The 22,946-nt window shown below is 34.5% G+C and overlaps 2 protein-coding genes and 1 pseudogene across 3 annotated transcripts; 1 reads left to right on the top strand and 2 right to left on the bottom strand.

The window, feature by feature from the left end:
- Positions 1–8,402: 8,402 nt before the first annotated feature.
- LOC141695785 (wall-associated receptor kinase 2-like) lies at positions 8,403–10,779 on the top strand (annotated as a pseudogene).
- A 1,813-nt stretch (positions 10,780–12,592) lies between these two features.
- On the bottom strand, positions 12,593–15,148 carry LOC141697120 (putative pectinesterase 53). The gene is made up of 5 exons (XM_074501350.1): positions 14,637–15,148; positions 14,306–14,498; positions 13,519–13,722; positions 13,136–13,371; positions 12,593–12,867 (listed from the first exon to the last, which is right to left on the bottom strand). Exons 1-5 carry the CDS (start codon positions 14,969–14,971, stop codon positions 12,699–12,701), a joined length of 1,137 nt encoding a protein of 378 aa, XP_074357451.1. The 5' UTR covers positions 14,972–15,148; the 3' UTR covers positions 12,593–12,698.
- Positions 15,149–16,572: 1,424 nt separating this feature from the next.
- LOC141697121 (ADP-ribosylation factor) lies at positions 16,573–20,401 on the bottom strand. Of its 2 annotated transcripts, none has more exons than XM_074501351.1 (7): positions 20,252–20,401; positions 19,396–19,554; positions 18,383–18,453; positions 17,383–17,502; positions 17,105–17,223; positions 16,944–17,025; positions 16,573–16,824 (listed from the first exon to the last, which is right to left on the bottom strand). In XM_074501351.1, exons 2-7 carry the CDS (start codon positions 19,541–19,543, stop codon positions 16,819–16,821), a joined length of 546 nt encoding a protein of 181 aa, XP_074357452.1. In that variant the 5' UTR covers positions 19,544–19,554; positions 20,252–20,401; the 3' UTR covers positions 16,573–16,818. The 2 variants fall into 2 exon arrangements, with proteins under 2 accessions (XP_074357452.1, XP_074357453.1); XM_074501352.1 differs by lacking the exon at positions 20,252–20,401 and adding an exon at positions 20,062–20,199.
- Positions 20,402–22,946: the final 2,545 nt, after the last annotated feature.

Here is a 22,946-nt window from a genome sequence, read left to right as displayed (position 1 = left end):
GGCAAGGTACTAGTTTTATATTTAAAATATTTTTAATACTCACTACGTCCCAAAACATTTGAATTCGTTTCAATATTTTCATGATCCCTTATTAGGTATGAAATGCAACGCAGAGGAGGATGAATGTATTTTCTTGATTTTGACTTAACTTTTGGCTTATGAAAAAAACAGTTGTATGAATTTATAGAGATAAAATACTAAATGCAAACACACAAGCAGATTATCAAAAACTCACTTGATTTATATTAAATTAAATTTATCTTGCTACAAATCGGTGTTCTTGAAAATAAGAACTCAACTTCTTCTCTTGAGAGAATTATAAGATTTTCCAGATCTGTTTGTTACAACTAAACAAAGGACCTGTGACATGCTTTATAGATCAACATCCACGGTTTACATAACTTGTACTAAAATAAACTAACACGTTTTCTAAAGCTACTTTGTCCATTTTCACTTATAGTGTTAGCATATATGTGCTGAATCTACCAGGTATGTGACCCTCCTTTATCCAGTTCATCTTGACCATTGATCTTGTATTCTTCAAGTTGTATTTGTAGGCTTTCCAATTCAGTGATAGAATTGTTTGTTGACTGATAATTTTGGATCTTCAAGTTGTCTGCATTCTGAATATGAAGTTGTTTGTCGAGATCTCTTTTATTGTGTAGAGATGTCCAATATCGATAAGTAAAATGACTTATCGATATTTCAAGTTCATTACATGACTTTTGACTTGTCGAGGTCTCCATTTCTTTACAAGTAGAATTACTTGTCGATATCTCCAGTTCTCTACATAAGCTTTTTGACTTGTCGATATCTCCAGTTCTCTACATGAGGAATTAACTTGTCGATATCTCCAGTTCTCTACATAAACTTTTGACTTGTCGATAACTTCAGTTTTTTACATTAACTTTTGATTTTTCGATATCTCCAGTTCACTCTCTTCCAGTTCACAAACAGAGGTGAATCACTTGTTAGAGCAGTAAAATCTCCATTGACAATTATAAACTTATTTATACCAGATAAAGCGATCTTCATAGAGCACTTCCATGAAGCACAGTTCTCAGAACCTAACAACTTCTTTGAGATCAAGACCATTCATGGTTGATCATTGTTGTGCAAGTAAAGAGAATGTGAATTGTTGTCAATGATTTGCGGATATGACTATGTATTAGTGTCTTGAGTAGAATTTGTGTTAAGAGGTTTAGAGTTGTATGGAGATGAGGTGTTTGTAGAATTGTGAGTCATATTTTTGTTGTTTAACACAGCGTTTACATACGACATTCAAGAATAAAATATGTCGATCAATTAACAACGAAGATCTAGTGAAAACGATGAGGTTTATAAACCAATTGACTAACACAAAGGCTAATCGATCATGAAATCCTAATAGCAATCAACAAAATAACACTGAAAAATAGAAAAAAATAATAGATTTCGTACAACTTCAAGTCAATCTGTAACGAAAATGAGAAAAAACAATAGCGATCCTTCAATGATGGAGATATGAAGAAATTACTTACAGATCGTTTACAGATCAAACGAGAATGAAGAAGATGAAGAGCATCGATAATTTTACAAAAGAAATTACTCTGATACCATCTTAAGTTCGTGTATGGAAACAAAACTGACTACACATTAAGCTGATAAACTGTATTTGCATTATTCTTGTTTAACTACATAATAAGCTTGCTCATAGAGATCTTATAGAGAGAGATTTTACAGGGAGATAGAGGTGAATAATGAGAAGATTACATGAATGCAGAATTTATCATTTAGATCTCTGTTTCCAGCTTGTATATCACATAAGTGTAACTAAATTCTGTTATAATAAGTGGAGTGGTGATGTGATAAGTGGAAAATATGATAACCGGTGTGTGAGAAGACCGTATATCTATAATAATATTCACTACCAACTATATATATATTCTTTGTGCAACCCTGATAAGATTCAATATTAATGAAATATTTAAGAATGGAGGATAGTGTGACAATCTGGATCAAATTTGAGTCATTTTTTTAAAATCAGGTAAGGTCCCGATTTTGAATTGCAATAAATGTAGGTTTACCGGCACAACTCGGGTAATTCACAAGTCCACTACACAATATAATTCTGGATGTAATGTATTCTCCTTGCGTCAACAATATATTTAATATGCTTTTTTCTTTTCTTATCACAATGCAATACATAATTCTCGATGTAATGTATTCAAGATAATTTAATTAGTTTCTCATAAAATAAATAATTGAAAGTCACAATTTTCCCCAGAATGTGAAATTTTTGGACTCTGATGTAATTCATCAAACATCGAACACAGAGAATGACAAAAGCTGGAGAGGCTAAGTGCTACCTTCTCCTTTTACTTGCCAAAATTCCAATTCAAAGATATTGATCTAGCAGTCCTTGTAACACCCCCAAATCCAAGATCGTGAATTCGGGTCGTTACGATCACTTATTAATTAAATAATTCTCTTTTCACAATATTACTCGACCTTTTATTCAAACTCACACACACAGGTTATATGCTTGGAAACAGTATCAAATAAATCATCTCCACTTATCTACCTGACGGGGCTGGTGCACAAAAAGCCTACAGAACTCACGAGCATTCCTTATCCGCCTACGGATAGTAGTCCTGGTTTGATCCATGCTGGTAGTCTGTTGTGATATGATATATAAAAGCAAGGGTGAGCATTATAGCTCAGCAAGGTATATATCCCCATAATTAAGTATGTAAGGATAAATAAAACCAATAATTATACTTTGTATCTCCAAAGCGTTCTGAAAGTTTATATGCTTGTCAAATTTATAATATTCTCAAAATCAACTACAATAGTATATCCACTAGATACTTGTATTCATCTCTTTCTCAAAATCATTTTATACTCATACTCATTTTATTTCAAAATCTCAAGATGTTACTCGAACCAAGATTTTCAAATGGGTGTGATATATATTCATCAACATCCCAATTTAAAACTCAGCCTTATTGGCAGATTTCTCAAATGGATTTGATATATAATCATCAACATCCTTATTTAAACTCAGCCTTATCGGCAGATTTCTCAAATGGATTTGATATATAGTCATCAATATCCTTGTTTAAAACTCAGCCTTATCGGCTCTCTGTTGTTATTTCACAACAGTTTTTCCAAAATGGAAGAAAGGGACTATACTGGAATAAACCACGTATCGGTGATCAGCCGAATACGAAATTTTCTCTACTAGTAGAAGGAATACAAACCTAGCCGCCTTTGGGCTCATCAAGACACTACACGGTGGTTGCCCATTGTCGTGCAAGTCCGAAAGTCAATGGTCACATAGACCATATAACCGTACAATGCGCCACTCCGCGCTTGCATAATGCGCCACTCCGCGCCTGGTCACTGCTCGATACCACTCCGTGCCGGGAAGGCCACATTCCAGTCCCAAGACAATTATATCTTTTGCTCAAAATCCTTTTTCGAAGGAATAGGTCGTTAAAAGTTGACCTTTAAATAAGATGATTTATTCATCACTTTAACTCAATTGACCTTTGGGAGTTGTCGGAGTTTTGAATTTAAAATCATTTTCAAATCCCTATCTGTAGTAGGGTGACACATATAATACTCACTTGTTCTTTATCGAACGAGGAAGCAAAACTCTTATGCTTCTAGACTAAGTTCCCTAAGGTTTTGATACGTTTCAAATGATTAATCTCTTTCAAGAGTTTTAAATAATTTAGAAAGTGCCTTTGGGAACTATGTCTATTTTTAAATAAGTTTTTAGAAGTCCGAAGATATTAAATATCTAAGGTCTCATAATAATTTAAGAGGGATTTAATGAATTGATAAAATCTTATAAATAAAACATCTCTGTATAAGGTTCAATGAATTGATAAAAATCTTATATATAAAATATCTCTGAATATGGTTCAATGAATTGATAAAATCTTAAGTACAAAGTATTTCTAATTAAGGTTCAATGAATTAATAAAAAAACATTAAATACAAAATATTTCTGAATAAGGTCCAACGAATGGAGACACCTTAATCAAATAATCGAAACAGGATTTGGTATCCTATAATTGCTCTTTGAATAGTTAAATCTTTATTAAATAACGTGAAATGATTTTGATAGGGATAAATAAATCCTGATTGTGTAATTAAATATTACATTAATTATAAATGATTTGGGCTGCTAGGCCCAATAAGAAGATGTATGACATTCAGACCAAAAAGGTCAACACATTGATCAGGCCTGATGGACCAGATCAGGCCTGATGGAACAAAGAAGGCCCAAAAACCCTGAATATTAATTAATTTCGTAATTAATTAATAAGGAAAAAAACAACCATTGAGAAGAGTCCCGATAAGGATATAAATCCTTGCAGATTAGCCTCAAAGGGACCTAAAAGGATAAAGAATCAGTTTCCTACTATTTAGGACTCCAAAGTCCATTCTAATTATGAGACTTACCCACCAAGTCTCCTATATCAAGTCCAATTCAAGGACCACCAGCATCTATATAAGGGGCCTCACTCCACAAATCAGAACTACATTTTTTGGCTTGATTCTCTAATTCACAGAGATACGTAGGCATCTCGTAAAGGCAGAGTTAAGCTACGAAACACGAGAGCAGCCATTAAAGGCCTTGAGCTCCCGAACCTTAGCAATAAATACAGCAAATAATAACCTTAGTTTTTTATCCATAACAGATTTATAAACTATTCAGTATATTTTTAAATACTTTCTGGATATTTAATAATCCCTTAAGTATCGCTTTGTAAAATAATCAATCAAGTAAGGGTGTCCCTTAAATGAATAAACCAATATTTCTCGAAGTTTAAATCAAAATCTCAATCATTCGCTTGATATATATATTACGCGAACGTACTTTGTTTATCGAAATAGAAATCTTTCGCGTCCGGCTCTCTCCGGAATTAAATCGTTATTAAAATATCTCCGACTCCCATTATCATATATTATATTTGAAATAAGTTTCAATTTCTCATACTCGTGTAAAACGAAATTTGTTTTTCGTAAACAATCGCATAATTCGTATGCATTGATATCATATACAAGCATATATATTTGAACTGTAAATCATGGCATCAATATCACAACAGTATATATATAGCATGGATAGTATGAGATAGGGTTTCGAAAACTTGCCTCGAGTAATCGAAGTGGTATGGTCTCTAGTGTTTGGTTGGCGATCTATAAACAAGAACCGGTCTAAGTTAGTACGCGATTAACGTCTCGCTTTTATTAAGCAACTTTCGCAACTACTCAAGTATAACGAATCTCCGATCGTCACATTCTCAACACTTATATTCTCACTTTATAACATGATCGAGTTTTGAAATCGATCGTTCGCTTTAGAAAGTCCATTTCGAGTTTAAAGCTCGAACGTGAGAAAACGAGCGTCAAAACTAGGTTTTTATGCGTAACTCGCTTGCGCTCGCTTTACCAAAACATTTTTATAAAATCGAAAAATTAATACTTTCTCAAAATTCTTTTTGGACAGTCTTCTCTACTGTCATATCCATTTTTAATAATTTTTTCAGAATCTCGAAATTATTTTAAGTCCTTCAAAATCACCATGCAAGTGGACTTAAGTGCAGTTGTCTAATCGCCTAAACCATTTTACACTAAAATGACCATAACTCCTAAACCGTAAATCTCCTCATGATGATCTACACATGTATAGGAACTACAAAACAAGATCTATCTATTCATGGCCAGTGATTTTCAAATTTTAACCATTTCCATGACCGAATATCCTGCAGAAAACAGATCAAGTGCAAGAATGCCCAAACTCAATTTCTACTTGATCTTAACACAATCACTACCTATAACCATCATAAACACAAGTACTTCTCAAGATCCACCCATATACACCTTATATGCTCTATCTAGTACCACATATATGGATTACAACTCAACATCTCAAGCCTTTAGTAAGAACATAATCAATACAAACTCAAACAAACACAATCCTTTGGATCTTAACACTACAACAAACATAACTCTTAAATCCAACCATAAAACCTTAAAGGGTTGAAAATTATACCTTCTTGGACACTAGGAAGGTTAGTTCTAGGATTATTAAGGCTTGGTTTGCTTAGAAAACACCTAGAAGGGATAGATCCTTAAGAAACAAAACCAAGAAACAAGTTAGAATTTCGGAGTTACCTTTCAGCACCTCATTCAAACATTTTTATAAAATTAAAAAAACATAATTTGAGGCTGAAATTTGGTACGAAGCTTACCCATGATATAGAGAAGCTATGGTAAAACATTTATGATATTTGAATGAGTATATTTTGAGTTATGAATTTTTCTTTCTCCCTTGCTCAGAAAACCCGAACTGCTGGAATGAAAAATGGGAGAGCTTTTAAGTGAGGGAAAAGGGATTGTTTTCTTTTGTGGCTAAAGTGTGGGAGTGTATAATGAATATATGGGATGTATGCAGTAGATTTGACAATAATTTGGTAAAGGTATGGGTTGGTTTGATTGTGTGGTGAAGTGAAAAAAGGGAGAAGTATGGCTTGTGTACTTGTTTGTCTCACATCACTATTCAACACTATTCCACTAACTATTCTAGTTAACTTCTAATCATCTAGTTACACTCCTAACTACTAGTTAGGACTTGGTTATGTATGGCCAACTTGCATGGGATTTAATTTCTCATTCGTTTATTTATCGTAAACGCAATCGTCGTTCCATTTCGATAGTTTCCACGTATAACGACTTGTTTCGTAGCGATTTCTTTTATCGCTTATAATCCTATAACCAATTCCATTCCTTCTCTTGATCATAGAAACACCTTGATATATTATTTATTTCACGTAGTATTCCCGGTTCTACGCCATTCTTTACGGATACGAAAACACGTAGTATAATAGTAAATCTTCAAATTCCGTCGGCTTTTACATTCACTTATTTTCCTCGATAAACAAGAATATGATCTCGGATTCTCAAAATTCCACTATACATTTTATGATGATCCCCATACGTATTACTTAATCAGCTCAAGTTACTATTCACAGAAGTTTTAAAATATTACAAAAATCAGGGTTCTTACAGTCCTTGTAGTTCCAGAGTTTCTCTATCTGTCCAAATATGTCCTCTCTCATTGTGGAGATTGAACAGATCGATGATGTTGCTCTTGACCGACAAAGTGTTTCGAGATTAATGTCTTATTTAATTATTTAAGAGTGACCGACAAAGTGTTTCGAGATTAATGTCTTATTTAATTATTTAAGAGAGAATTATATTTTGCATCCCTTAAATTTGGCCAAAACTCAATCTTGTATACTTATTTTCATAAATTGCAGTTTGTACCCCTCTACTTTGAAATATGTTTCAACATACCCTCTTTTTGCCTAATTTTTTTAGCTCTAATTGTTGTATTCAACAATATATCTCATCTTTTCTCTTCAATAATAGATAATATATGTTATTGAAGACAATAATTTGGGCAAAAAATATAACAAAATTTGGTAAAAAGAGTGCAACTTGAAACGGATTTTAAACTAGGGATGCAAACTGCAATTTATAAAAATAGGTATACAAAATTGAGTTTTGACCAAATTTAAGGGGTGTAAAATGCAACTCTCTCTTTTTTTTTTTGACTAATTTTGGCTTATAACCTTACAAATGAGTATCTGTTCTCAACAATTCTCGGGGTGAGCCAGGATCGAACCCAGGATCTGGGACGACAGAGGATAAGCCCTTTACCACTTGAGCTATCCAACCGTGCTCAAATGCAACTCTCTCTTAGTTTAATACATCAAAGTGAATTATTGAGTCTTCAATTTATGAATAAATTTGTACGGCTGGTGGCGTGAATTTTCCAAGATATGGCACCAAATAAAACAAAAATTCTGGAAAATCAGGGAAATAGTGTAAAAAAAATTAACAGCAGCACATCAAGCCGCCCGAGAGCTTAAACTACAAGAACCGGTATTGCAGTCAACTATCTAAAATGGTTTTTATGGAAAAGATAGATTTTTCCCTTTGGTGCTGATACGTTTGTAAATATTTAAACAATCAAGGTATTGACTAGGAAGTTGTTAGCACCTTTTCGATTTGACTGCATTGGACTTCAATTAAAACTAATAAAAGGTCGCATCGATGCTGGCCTGCTGCTATTGATAGGATGAATGGATGATGACTTTTCCGACGAACTGATTTGAAGCAGTTGGGCTATCTATTTCAACAGTTTTAAATAAGAAATGAGTGGGTAAGTTGGAACAAGATGACAAGATCGTCAAACCTTTGCTGTATGAACTAGCAACAACGTAATGAAGTCGGGTGAGACAAGTCTTAGTGTGCTATAAAAAAAGAGAGCAATGCATCAACAATGTACACAACTGACTTAAAAATTTCTAATATCGAAAAGCTGAAAAAGAAAATGCATTTGTTTCTAATTGTTCTTGTTGTTTTACTGGGATTTTCTTGGGGGTATGAAGTGCTCTCCCCCAGTACTGCCAACCACACCATCATGAAGGCTCAAGTCATTACAAAGCCTGGATGTCAAAAGCAATGCGGAAACCTGCTAATACCATATCCTTTTGGCATCAAAACAGAAGGTCTGGATTGTGCCGTCCACCCCTCCTTTGAACTTAAGTGTGATGATTCTTACGATCCTCCTTTAGCCTTCTCATTGACTACAGATCTTGTTCATTTCCAACATGTTCATGATATATCCGACACTGAGGTACGAATTTCTTGTGTTGTGGCTTATATGTGCTATAATCAGTCTGGCGGCTTAACTCAAGGCTTTATTGTACAAAATGGATTGGATGGGACTCCATTTACGTATTCCACTGCAAACGTGCTAACTACTGTTGGTTGTGATGACTATGCCAACGTCTACAATGATCCGAATAGTTTCATTCCAGAGCTGAGATTTTCAGACCGGTTTATGCCTAAAGGATGCAGTACCACATGCCTACCAGGTGAGAAAATTCCTGAAGGCGAGTGTTCTGGTAGTGGTTGTTGTCAAGTACCCATCAATTTTCAAAAATATTTCAATATTCATGTTGGAACCTACAACAACCATAGATATGTCTCCTCGTTTAACAAATGCGGCTTTGCATTTATCGGTGAGAAAAGCAGATTCAAGTTTCGAGGTATATCAGATCTTAATGATACAACCTTCAGGGACTGGATCGCGGATATTCCCATAGTATTAGACTGGGCTATTGGGGACAAAAATTGCGCTGAAGCAGTTTTGAACCAAAGTTCCTATGCCTGCAAATTCAATAATAGTTACTGCATCAATGGAACTTCGTCTAGTGGATATCTTTGCAGCTGCACAAAAGGCTTCGAGGGAAATCCTTATCTCAGTCCAGGATGCTATGGTAACTAATTAATTCCAATTTTCCATTCCTATTTCCAATGGTGAGTGGCTGTATGCCTTCTAGTGAATTATCTACATTTAATTTGATATTTTTTCTTTTGCAAGATATCGATGAATGTGCAGATGAAAGAAAAAATATTTGCGATCAGATTTGCACCAATAGTGTGGGGAGTTATACTTGTTCTTGTCGAAGTGGATATGACTGGAATGATAGTAAATGCATTTTGAAAAGCACCAAGTCCCAAGTGATCAAGTTTGTATCAGGTAAATTACTTCTCAGTAGCCACGTTCCTTCGTGGTACCTTAACTAATTTATCTTTCACCATTTTAGCAATGCTTGTTATAAATGAGAAGCAATCTGTTTACTGAGTACAGGTATTGGATTCGGTTTCCTCTTCCTAATACTTGGAATAAACTGGTTATATTTTATACTGAAGAAAAGAAAACATGCTCAACAAAGAGAAAAATTCTTCCAGCAAAATGGGGGTCTCTTGTTAAGTCAACAAAGTAAAGACAGAAAAACAAAAGTTTTCAGCAATGAAGAACTAAAGAGAGCCACAAACAACTATGCTGCTGATAGGATTCTCGGACAAGGTGGTTATGGTATAGTTTACAGAGGAATTTTACCTGACAATCATGTAGTTGCTACCAAAAAATCGAAAGTAATGGATGAGAGTCAAGTAGAGCAATTTATTAATGAGGTGGTGATCCTTACACAAGTTAACCACTAAAATGTGGTCAAACTTTTAGGATGTTGTTTAGAATGTGAGGTACCCTTGTTGGTTTATGAATTTATATCCAATGGTACCTTACTAGATCATGTCCACAATATTGATGGAGGCGCGTCCTGGTTATCGTTGGATAATCGGTTGAGAATAGCTGCTGAATCTTCCGGTGCCCTTGCATATCTTCACTCTGCAGCTTCGACACCTATTATTCATAGAGATGTTAAATTAGCTAACATATTACTGGATGATAATGATGTTGCTAAAATTTCAGATTTTGGAGCGTCAAGGTTGGTACCCATGGATCAAACGAAAGTGACTACATTAGTCCAGGGTACTTTAGGATACTTGGATCCTGAATACTTCCATACAGGTCAACTGACTAATAAGAGCGATGTCTACAGTTTTGGAATTGTCCTTGCAGAGCTTTTAACAGGAAGAAAACCAATTTGCATGACTAATCCTGAGGAAGAAAGAAATCTTGGCATATATTTTATTACCTCCCTAAATAAAAACCAATTATTTCAAATTCTAGAGCCTCGAATAGTGAAAGAAGGGACGTTTGATCAACTCGAGAAAGTAGCTCAACTTGTGAAGAGGTGTCTAAACCTTAATGGCGAGGAAAGACCAACGATGATAGAAGTAGCTATGGAAATACAAAATTTAAGGAAATCTACTAAACATCCTTGGGCTAATAGGTCATAGTATGATTGAACATTCTGATCTTTATGATATTCATATGAATAGGGAAGACAAAGTTAGGAATGAGTTTGATCAAAGTGGCTGAGGCATTAGTAGTTTGTTGCACGTGCCTTTTTTGTGATGTGTTATATGCATTGTATAAGTACATTATACATGTGCATTGATTTGTGCAAGTAATTATATACATATATGGGTCATTATTTTAGAAAGAGCCTTCATATTTGAAGAATAAGATTACACAAACATAGAATTTAGGATAAAATCTCATTTAGATTCAATAAGGAACAACAATTAAGCTTTTTCTTGGCCACCAATAAACTGATCAAGCATAGAATAAACAAAAAGTTGGCTCCAACATGTAGAATCTATGAAGACAAAAACAGGATTTTTAGTAACTATACTAGATTCTGTGATGTTTTGATTTTCGGTATCGGACGACGGAGGAAGAATCCGAAGGATGGTGTTGACCACTCATTTAGTAAAGGTAGGGGTCGCATTGCCTCACCATCCCTTAATCGAAGAGGCTCGCAAATCCTATCAACTAGCCCCAATTAAGATTAATCCCAATTCTTAAAAAGCCATGATAGCCTTATACTTTATATATCACGAGGGAAGTCCGAAAAATGGATGCAAGGACCATATGGGATACTTGCCGGAATACACAATTTTATGTTTATGATGTCCCCAGGGCTCCCAGATCCTATAATTACAATCCTGGTAAGAGATTCCTGCCTCACATTGTCTTTCTTTTAATACTTCAAATGTACTTATTTCATGTATGTCACCATCCAAGAGCATAGCCCCCCTCCTTTTACAGAAGAGGATGTTGTCATGCCTCCCCCAGATCCGATCAATATTAATGCATTCCTCAATGCTATGCTCAATACTTGCAAGCCTTTGATATGATCCAGCTCCTTGAGTTATGCATGACCCCCCACCCCATATTGAAGTTCATTTGCATATCTCTTAGAAGTAATTTTCTCAGCAACATCATGGGATAAATCTCCTAAATCACCTCTAGCAGCAGATTCCAAAAGTCTCTTTTCACCTTCAGAAAGATCTTACTAGAACGAGTCCAATAGAGGCTTCCTTTACAAAAACCATGCTGATGACATCGTTTTTGCAGCTTTGAAATCTCTAATGGTATTCCCTCAACGTGCAGTATCCCCTATTAGCAAAAAAAAAACGTGTAGTATCCCCTCAAAGACTCAATTGGAAATTTGATTAAAGCTGATGCCTGTGTTAATCCTGAGAAGCCATTGAATAGCATACTGTTCATATTTTGCTAATTTTAGGAATAATCCATGAGTTATTAGAGATAATCCTTCCAACTTTACAGAAATCATGATCATCAGTAAGGTATGCGAAAATGCTCGTATTATTATACCCAGGATTGATAACACTATCGAAGTATCCAAGCAATTACCAAGAGTTATAGTAAAATTTCTTCTAGCAACATCTCAATGTTCTAACACTTTCCTCCATATCCCCCAGAGCAGTCCCAGAAAACAAAAATAACCAAATTTAAATTTCCACAAAGTACGTTTTTTCTGATTCACACATCCCATTCACTGAACACATAAGGTCAGAATTTGATCTAATATCTTTATGTAACTGAACACATAACAGTAAGAATCTGAGCCATGTTCTACTTCTAGGTTTTTAAAAGCCTAGTCCACCCTCAACCTTGTGAAGGCACATAGTACACTAGCTAGTTAATTTTAGCTCCAGCATTGTCTTGATTATCTTTTCTAAATGCAAATAATAGAAATTTAGTTTTTGCAGAAAAACTGTAGAAAAGCATCCATCTGACTGATTCATCACCAACAACAATAGTATTTTCTTCTAATTTATTTCCATACAAATTAGAAATAATGATTTCCTTAATGTATACATATTTATAACTTCATATTTTAATGAAATCAAGAATTGGCAGCTGTCAAGGGGGAAGTGAGCCATGTATCCCCATCTATATAATAGGTTCCGATAAATGGCTTAGCCTCTTCAGCAGAAAGAATTCGTGCCCAGCTCACTCTTCCACTCAAGTTGGCTCCTGGTCCACTGCACTCATATTCCCCATAGTACACCCTTCTGCAATATATCATTTAATACAGGTTATCGCCTGTCAGTGGCGGAACCAGGATTTTAAAGAAGCTTGTACTAAAATAATCTAAACATAAATTAATCTAATAGATTTCTTTGTAGTTTTTCGCATAATACCAGGGCAGGTATAATCTGTTGATGCATGTTAAATATTGAAAGTTTGTTTTATTTTGTTGATAGATTTTCATATTTTATATGTGATGTGAGAAGTTGAATTTCTATGTGGTTCTTTTTATGCAGAATTGACCATACTTACACATCACGGCTTAGTTTACCCCAGTCGCTCCAACCTTGAGGAAGAACGAGACTGTCCATGAACGTGTAAGAAAAGACAACCCTAGAGTAATCACCCCATGCTCTTCCCAAATAAACTTGTCCACTTCCTGTTATCTTGCTATCTTTGAATGAAAATCCACTTTGCATTGATGCATTATTCCGCTTTTGAGCTGTGAGAGATGCCACTTTCTTTGCTACAGAGTTTAGATGACAATTCTGCACATGGTATACTTCCATTTTAGAAATTAGTAACATTGTCCAAGTAAAGCTAATGCATAATCTGTACTTCATCCGTAGAATTTGTTGGTTGGAAATGGTAAGTAACGAAAAAAACTAGATATGTATTTCAAAATTCCAGATGACCTCATAAAGGGATCTTCCATAGCCAAAGATGAAGTCAACAGAGCCTTGGATGAAGCAGTTAGAGAAATAATGGAGACCCTTGTGGTCATAGAGGGTGTCTTGACTTCCATAGAAACTACAGTTATAAAATGCAGCTTTATTTCCTGATATTCGAAGTGCCACCGCTTGTTCTCCTTCTGATCCAATCTTATGTGGTGCGGTGTTCTGCATAAATTATCACATTTTTTTACTAATGTTGTGAATAAATTACCGTTCCAGATTCCACACTCATATATAGTACAAGCATATCAACACGAGAATATATATTATTTAACAAAAACAGAGAACATTTTCATCATTTGGCGGCTATCAGCCCGGTTAGGGCCTATATATTTGTATTTTACTCCAATTTTTGCTGCTGTCAGATGAAACCATAACACTTGATTTGAATCCCGTGAGGCCTAAGGTACAGTTTGATCCTATAACAAAGAGATGTGCAACTGTGCTAGTGATTGTGCTACTGGAATTATCAGAGCATGAGCCAAATGGAATCTTTATGTGCCTTGTCGTGTTTGGAAAATAATTGTATTTAAGAAAGATAAGCTGCTAAAGGCAGACACACAAATCACAATCGATAGCAACTTGACCATGAAAGCCAATTATATGTTTCAATTTGGCCACATGTACCTTAATTAAATGTATCTGTAATCGATTTATAAACATACTATTTTCGTAGAATGGAGTAGTTGAATTATAAAAAAACTGCTCTATTTCGTACTGTGGAGTAGTTGATGATTATACTAATTACCTCAAACTTAATATTGATAGCAACAAAATAACTAGCATCAACAGCGACAGTGGCGCTTTGGAATGTCTTCAAAGGCCTACCATCTCTTCCATTGATAGATGACGCCGTGTCATTCCAGGTGATTGTTGGGGGATCACTTGCATTACCTAAAAATGTTATAAAATCCATAGTTTTCGGCACATTGATCTTTTCCCTACAAAATAAAGTAGGTACAAGTTAAAGAAGTTTGTCATTTTATACTGCAATAACAAAAAAAGTCATCTGCAGAACCTCAGTTTCTTAATGTATTCTGGTTTTCATTCGAACCAAAGCCTGGAATATATTAACGTACCTATAAACTCCTGGACCGATATCAAGAACGATTCGTTTAATGTTATGCAAGTGAACGGAGGACAGAGCTTCTCTAATAGTCATGAAATCGCCAGTCCCATTCTGACTGACACTTACTCTGACTCTATTTACCTCAGCATTTCGCAATTTGGCATCGACAACTTTCATTCCCCTCACGGATTCTGAAGCTGTAATCTTCTTCTTCATGAGGTAATTATGTTTGTTCCATGAGATCCATTTTTCATAATCCACTTGTTTCTGTGAGCTAGATGAACAAAGATGAAGTAATGAAACCAGAAAAAAGACAACACTAAAATTTTTAATAATCGAAGCCATGGAGAAAACAAGGAAATTGCTGTTACATTATAAATATAGTATCATGCAACATATAGGATGCCTTTAAATAAGTAGAAATAGTGGACTTAAGGTGGAATGGAGCTATATGTAAGGTTTGCATGTTAATATATGATATTCCAGAGGTTATGCTTATGGAAATACTACTGTTCCTACTCCACTACACTATACCTACCCAAGGGGCAATTGAATAATAACAATAATGATCATGATAATAACAATAGTACTTCAGTTATAGGATTGGAGTATGACGAATTGATTGTCTTATTTTCTTAGTTTGTGGACTAAATAAAAATAAATGAACGTGAGATGTCCAACGCAGTGAGAATTTGGTTTTCTGTCCCAAAATACTTGAATACTGCCTTTATTGAATCATATTACTGCATTCATGAAGTAGTGCTTATTTCTTAGTATTTGAAAACCACATTTTGTTTCTAACTTGGAAATATTAAGCCAAGTCTTGCGAGCCCAATAATTCAAAGTTCCAACTTAGATGAAGTAATGGAGTAATTGGAGTCCAATTCGATCTTGACTCGATTATTATCAAGCTTCAGAATATTTAGAAGCAGAGCTTTCAAAATTCGAAAAACGGTTTAACTTGTTTATAGTCGTCTGTTTATAGAGTGTCAACCATGTAAGTGGTACAGAACCTACATATGTAGTTGTAGTGCAATGGACACAAAGAGATAGAATGCACAACCTTAGCTGTAACGCATACTCCCCAATATATACACATATTGGATTGGCAGAGAGTGCTGCTGCTAAGTGCTAGCTATCAAACAGAGCAAGTCATCTTATACAACCCCACGCACAGCAGTGCTGCAGCACGTATTGTCAAGTATAATGGCGCACAGCCCATGTGGGGAACCCCAGAATTTGATCGACGCTCTATCGAATATGCATCTTATTTAGAAATCCAGCGTGTACGGATTAGAGGTAACAAAAATCTTGCAATTTCAAGTCACCTATTATGCTCAACAGAATTTTGTCAAAGACAAATCTGGCACCCAATACTTCCGAAAATGTTCCTTTTTTTATCAAGTTATTCGAAATTTACAACTTTTTTTTAGAATGATACTCCAAATTCCTACCATTTCTATTCCTAGATCAGCCCTTCATTGCATCATGCACACGAAAGAAGTTGCAATATTCTCAACCATGCTATGTAAATCTATATCATATCTGTTAATGTTGTACTTCAAGGGACAACACACTCTTCTCGTTTCCAACATTTAGTAGATTACTGATGCTATTTTCCTATTTCAGTTTCGTACACGTATGTAGCATTACAACCGATTTGGAAGAAACAGTTCGTCTTGCAAGCACTTGATATATTAATGTTCACAAAGACACGTTTTGTATTATCTTTCCTGTAATAAATACAATCAATTCAAGATTTCAAGTACAATTTAAACTTGTAGCAATTAAATCTTTGTATCTAGTAAAAGTGTTTCTCTGGTTATCAAAGCTATATATGCAATGAATCAAACTCGCAGAACACAGAACTCAATACCTCATTCATGCTCCAACCTTGTCACTATCACTTAAAAATTTATGTGTAGGAAACAATCTAAAGCTACACATTCACCAACAAAAAATTTACTCACTTATATTACATATAAGAAGACAAATGACAATAATGCAAATTAAGGTAATAGAATATATGAATTGATCTGAAGCTACAGAAAAACAAATCACAATATCCTGAAAAGAGACCTCGAGCACAGTATAAAAAGAGGTCAACAATAACATGGTACATATCTCTGAACAAAGCTGTAAGGAAACTTCTAAGCTGACCTTCAGGACTATGCAAGCTCAAAAGAAGGCGACTATGCCTGCAAGTAAAATTACAAGAACATTAAGATACACGCACTGTATTCGCAGTTTAGCCAACATACATTAGGAAAAGGCGACATTTATGGCATGCCCATTACCAAGACAGGCAGTGGCATACCTTGTTAGCAATGTTGTTCGAGAGCCAGTCTAGCCCCTCATACAAACCTTCACCTGAAGTGGCACAAGTGCTTTGAATATACCTGCAACAGCAAATTAATATTATTATTAGGGAGAGTGGCTGTGAAATAAACAGAGAGCGAGGAGAGACTAAAAATTTACCAGTGACGCTGACGGAGAGAGTGAAGACCAAGCTTATCAGTAATCTCAGCAGCATTCATTGCATTAGGCAGATCTTGTTTGTTTGCAAATACAAGGAGCACAGCATCCCTTAACTCATCCTGCAATTCATACCAAAATTCATCATATCAAATTTCCAACAGCATTCTTATGTGTGATTAATCTGTGTAAGGAAACTTTTGAATTATCTGTTGATGTCAAGCGGGGTTCAGTAAATGTAACTAAGGCCAGTCACAAGAAAAGATGAAACTTTTTATTACCTCATTCAGCATTCTGTGAAGTTCATCCCTTGCTTCAACCACACGATCACGATCATTACTATCAACAACAAAGATGAGGCCCTGAGTATTCTGGAAGTAATGTCTCCAGAGAGGACGGATCTGCAGAAAAAACATAGAGGAATGTCATCTACTCAATCTGTCATCTGAACTAATCAATGTTGCAATACCCCTCTTAGCAAGAGGTTGAGGGTTTGAACCTCGGTGAAGGCAGGGTGCGTGAGGGTTTAAATAGCTACAATTAACTATTAACAAAAAACACACTACACTTCAATGCATTAACATATATATATGATCTAGAGTTACTAAAAGATTAGGATCACATATCTATTCATAATAAATTATAAGAGATACTGGAACAGATACATGATGCAAGCTAGTACATTTAAATTATATATATATATATAAAGTATAACTGTTCAGAAACAGAAGAACAGCTCTGAATAACTCCCAATAAACTCCAGTAGTATCATGTTCAAATACACACAAAACAAAATATATCATAACCAATTCTGACATAAAGCGCTCCTTAATTCACAATTTATGTAACAGATGTTTAATGTTCTACAAACATGTTTTCATAATTTATGTAACAGATGTTCTACAAACATGTTGATATAATAATGTATAACCTCGGGAGTATCAGATGCAAATAAACCAAACAGGAGAAAACTAAATGAAATTGTTGAAGAAGAAGAACTAGAAGAGATAGAAAAATTTAACAATGTGATAATAGTTGGTGGTCTAAACAAACAATTAACTAGAATTTTCAGTTCTTACATGGATGATTTCAAAAGAAAGCACTGGGCGCAAAAAATAAAGGGACAAAACGAAAAATCCTACAACATAATAGATGGAAGAATATGTACCACCAAGTTAATTTAAAATATACGAGTAACAAACCACCAGTTAATGATAAGGATGATCCGTGAACAATGCTCACTGAGGAACATCAGAAATTGTATACAATGAGTATGCATACCTTGTCCTGACCACCAACATCCCAAACAGTAAAACTGATGTTCTTGTATTCCACTGTCTCCACATTAAATCCTGAAAAGTGTACATGTATCAGCCATCAACAATAACAAGAACAAGATAGTTCTTCCCAGTACATATACTTGTAACCAAAAAAATGTGCGGTTTTTTCCTCTTTTTTCTGAAGCAAATTTGAAGTGGAACGAATGATAAGTGGATAACCCAGTATAAGATAATCAAATTGGAGATTCTGATGATGGAGCCAGGAGAATTTAACTGGAGGACATTGAACTAAAGGATCTGATTTAACTAATGTGGAAATTTGAACTCATATGATACCAAATTACGTTAATACTCACAGTGAAAGGTCATCAGGCACAAATGTAGATATGTAACTAATTTCATATAAAATCATTCATTTAAAGAAGATAAATGATGAATAAATGCACAGTACAGTTTCAACAGATCTGAATATGGCATGGTCACACAACTTTCAAATGCTCTACAAAATATAAAACTTTTCAAAAGGCTTCAGTAAGTACGCACACAAAAACAAATAAGCAAGCATTTTGGAAGTGCTCAAGGGAAATATACTAATTTCCTTGCTTTCCAATATACATTAGCCAGAATTTTGAAGTGCCAACTGACCTAACAAGCTTACCACACTTCAGACTCAGACTGTACAGATGGTATGTCCAGAACACTTAAAGAAATAACAAATTTACTTTTCCAATGATAAATAATTACCTAAACTAAAAAGAAAAATAACATTAATGATTAATGTTTTGATTCTAAAGTTAACATTAATGGTAACACCATGTCAATAATGCAATTTCGTGGAAATGATACTTAATATTACAAAAGTAAAATGAAGTACATAGTAGTCGGCTAGAATGTCACGCATAAAGAAATCCATCACAAATTCTTCTTACTTAACTCAGCAACACTACTATATAAACTTAGCCCAGGAACAAGCCCTTGTAATCAAAAAAAGTTTTTCAGTCATTGCTCTCTTACCAATGGTAGGAATTGTGGTAACTATCTCTCCGAGCTTGAGCTTATAAAGAATTGTAGTTTTACCAGCTGCATCGAGACCCACCATGAGTATGCGCATCTCTTTCTTAGCAAACAACCGACTGAAAAGCTTAGTGAAAGAAAGTCCCATCCTTGCAAATCCTATATGAAATATTCAATGCACAATCAGAAGACTAACAAATAAACTAGCTAAAATCAAAAATCTAATGCTACTTAACCGTACTTACCAAAAAAGCAAAACATAATAAATACCTATGATCTTGATACAAAGTTACAAACCACAAAAATCTTAAAACATTAGTTATGCACAGCCTAAACACAAAATTGCTCGTAATTTCAATTGTATGTATACATATAATTTTAATGCATATTAATTATCGATATTCCATAAAACTGACTTCAGAACATCAACATCATCCTTATAAATAAATTACTAAACCATAGTAGCATATGTAGGCTATCAAATTGTTAGTAAACACCGCAATATATTAACACATCTCAATCTTTTAATAGAATTACAGAATTACACATATATAACACCAAAATATAAGCACATGATCTGATGATCCACCAAATAAACATAGGGATTATGGGAAATATGGCAAAATTTTAAAATGATCTAAACGATAGCAATAAAACAAATCTTACAAAAGAAAATGAGAAACAGCAATTGAGATTAAAGATAATACTGCCGAGAGAGAGATGGATCTGAATAAAGTGAATTTACGAAAATTCAACAATTAAAAACTCAAGTGTAAATAGAAACATATGTATATGTGTGTATGTAATAATCTTGAGGTGTGGAAGATGAGATATCCAGAAGAGAGACTTAAATTACCTGGAGAGAGAGAGAGAGACGGAGAGAGAGATCTGGATCGATCGATCGGGCCTGGCGATATATATTTCAAGTGTCGTCGTCCACGACAATTACAAGCCCCCGAATTGACTTTTTTTCCAAAATTTACAGCAGATTTATTAATATTAATAATTAATTTGAAAGCCCTCGATCCGCACAAACTTTCGGCCCATCGAAGTAGGGTTGTCAAAAAAGTTTGAAAAATCCGATATTCGTTCGAAAAATCCGCATTCGTGTCCGGAAAAAAATGGATATTATCCGTATTCGAGAAAAAGCACATATTATCCGTATTCGAATTCGGAATATTCGAATCTGAAACTAAATATATATGATATTTAAATTATATAAATATATAATTATATATAATTTAAAATTTATTTTTTTAGTTTATAGTGTGTGTAAATGTATTAAATAATATGTTTATACAAATTTTATATAATTGTACACATACTTTATACATATATAAATATATTATTTGTATTTAATCGTATAAAATGTTGAATAATCATCGTCAAAACGGTAGGGTAACAAAAAAATTCAAAAAATATGATATTTGTCCGAAATATCCGCAATCGTATCCGAGAAAATGCGGATATTATCTATATCCGAAATAAAGTGAACATTACCTGTATTCGAATCCGATGATTGCGGATGCGGATGCGGATACGGATATGTCAGTTTGACAGGCCTAGATCGAAAAACAAATAAACAAACAGGTCGTTTTATTTTTGTATTACTTAACTAAAAACATACAAATATTTATTCATTTCAAAATAAAATTATTAAAAATTTTGGATCTCGTTTTAGACATTTCAAGCAAAATATTAGAATGTACAACTATATGTTTGCGATGTCTTCCACTGGAGAAAAAATTGATCATAGTATCAATCGGGGTGGTGCTCCTCATTATTTCAAGGTCAAATGTATAAATTATCATAGTATAGGAAGCTCTGTACCACCTGATGGTGAGATCCCCAAATTTTGTCAACTTTACATATATTGTGACGCCCTCAATCTCGGGGTTAGGAAATGAGGACCCACACACCTTTAATCTACTAATTAAATAAACATAAACCCCGATTAGCTACTAACAGGATCAAACAGGATAAAGTATGAGACAAGATTACAACTACCAACCATAGAATATAACTTACAACCCAAAATAAAACCAAATATACATAGTCGATCCCGGCTTGGAACCGACAGATAACTCATTGTATCTTTACAACTCTTTGGTTAAGCGCTTACTCACTCAAAAACTGTACTACTTGCTCTGACAACCGGAAGCCCTCAACACGATAGGGACCACCAGGTACGCTCTTACGAGCAGTGCGCCTAAGCCTGGCCATCTTCTTGCTTAACTGCCATGGTTAGATTAAAACAAAACATATGAGTATAAAACTCAGCAAATAACTAAAAAGCAGTTCTACGATATGAAATCCACAATATACTTTACTGATCTCAGGGCATTCTACTTTATCAATTCTAGGTGGCAGATTTCTATCTTTTAGGCTATGAAAGGGGTTATGAAGAAAATTTTGGGCTTTCAAGGAACAAGACTCAAGACAGGGTGAAAGCCGACATTCATCACAAATCATTAACAGGATCACAAATGATCTTTCAAATAGAAAGCGACAATCTTTTCATTATAAGGAATCAATTATATGATCAATATAATCAAAATCAGGGTTCACAAGCTGTAAGCTTCACAATATCACAATCAACTCTTGTAACACCCCCAAATTCGGGGTCGAGGATCCGGGTTGTCACGAGTTCCATTTTCCTTAATAACACTTAATCTTAATAAACAACCAACTACTGCGTACTGTGACCCCACAATACACACACACACACCACAAGTTATAGTCTCAGAGATGAATACCAAAAATAACACAAGTCATTTTATTCCACAATTATAAATCGTTACACCTTAAAAGGGTTTCTGAATAAATTTACATTTCTTTGCCATTATTACAATTTATATAGATACATAAGTCTGGTACATCAGAAGTTGAAAGCCTAGCATATTGGTAATTTCTACCTCAGCTACAGCGGTATCAACGCCTACAGGAAACTGCGGAACGTTTCCTATCCGCTCGCAAATTGGGAGCTTGATCCTGTTCATCTTGTCTATCTGTTGTTGTGTGATGAAAGAAGAAAGCAAGGGTGAGCAACAAGCCCACCAAAATAATATGTATAATGATTAACAATATATGAGCATTCTCATAGTATTCATGAAAGTTTTGGTCAAGAAGAATTAAACCAAGTTTGACCTCTTAATGCGACCGAGTCGCAAAATATTTAGTATATATATATATATACTTTTCAAAATCTTTAAAATCCTCTGCCATGCATAATATACACAGAGTTCCAGTTTATAATTGTATAAAAATATCGTTGCAAGGTGATCTCATATATCTAACCTTGTGTCAACGTTTTTCTGAAAATCTTTGTCATGCATAAGATAATCATTAACTAGATATAAGTTGAAAAGATGAAGTTACAAGATACTCCAATATACTTATATCTTTTCCGAATACTACTTGAACCACCACCATTCAAGGTATAAACAGTTTCGAAAGTTCATCACATAGATGAGACTACAAGATAAGACTTGAATAGATTCAATCTTTGAAATGTTGTTTAAAAGAAATGAAGTTACGAGATACTTCATTTG

The sequence above is a fragment of the Apium graveolens genome, chromosome 11, assembly GCF_009905375.1.
Source record: "Apium graveolens cultivar Ventura chromosome 11, ASM990537v1, whole genome shotgun sequence".
Taxonomy (NCBI): domain Eukaryota; kingdom Viridiplantae; phylum Streptophyta; class Magnoliopsida; order Apiales; family Apiaceae; genus Apium; species Apium graveolens.
The sequence above is the reverse complement of the archived record's forward strand: the minus strand, read 5'-3'. Positions and strand labels throughout refer to the sequence as shown.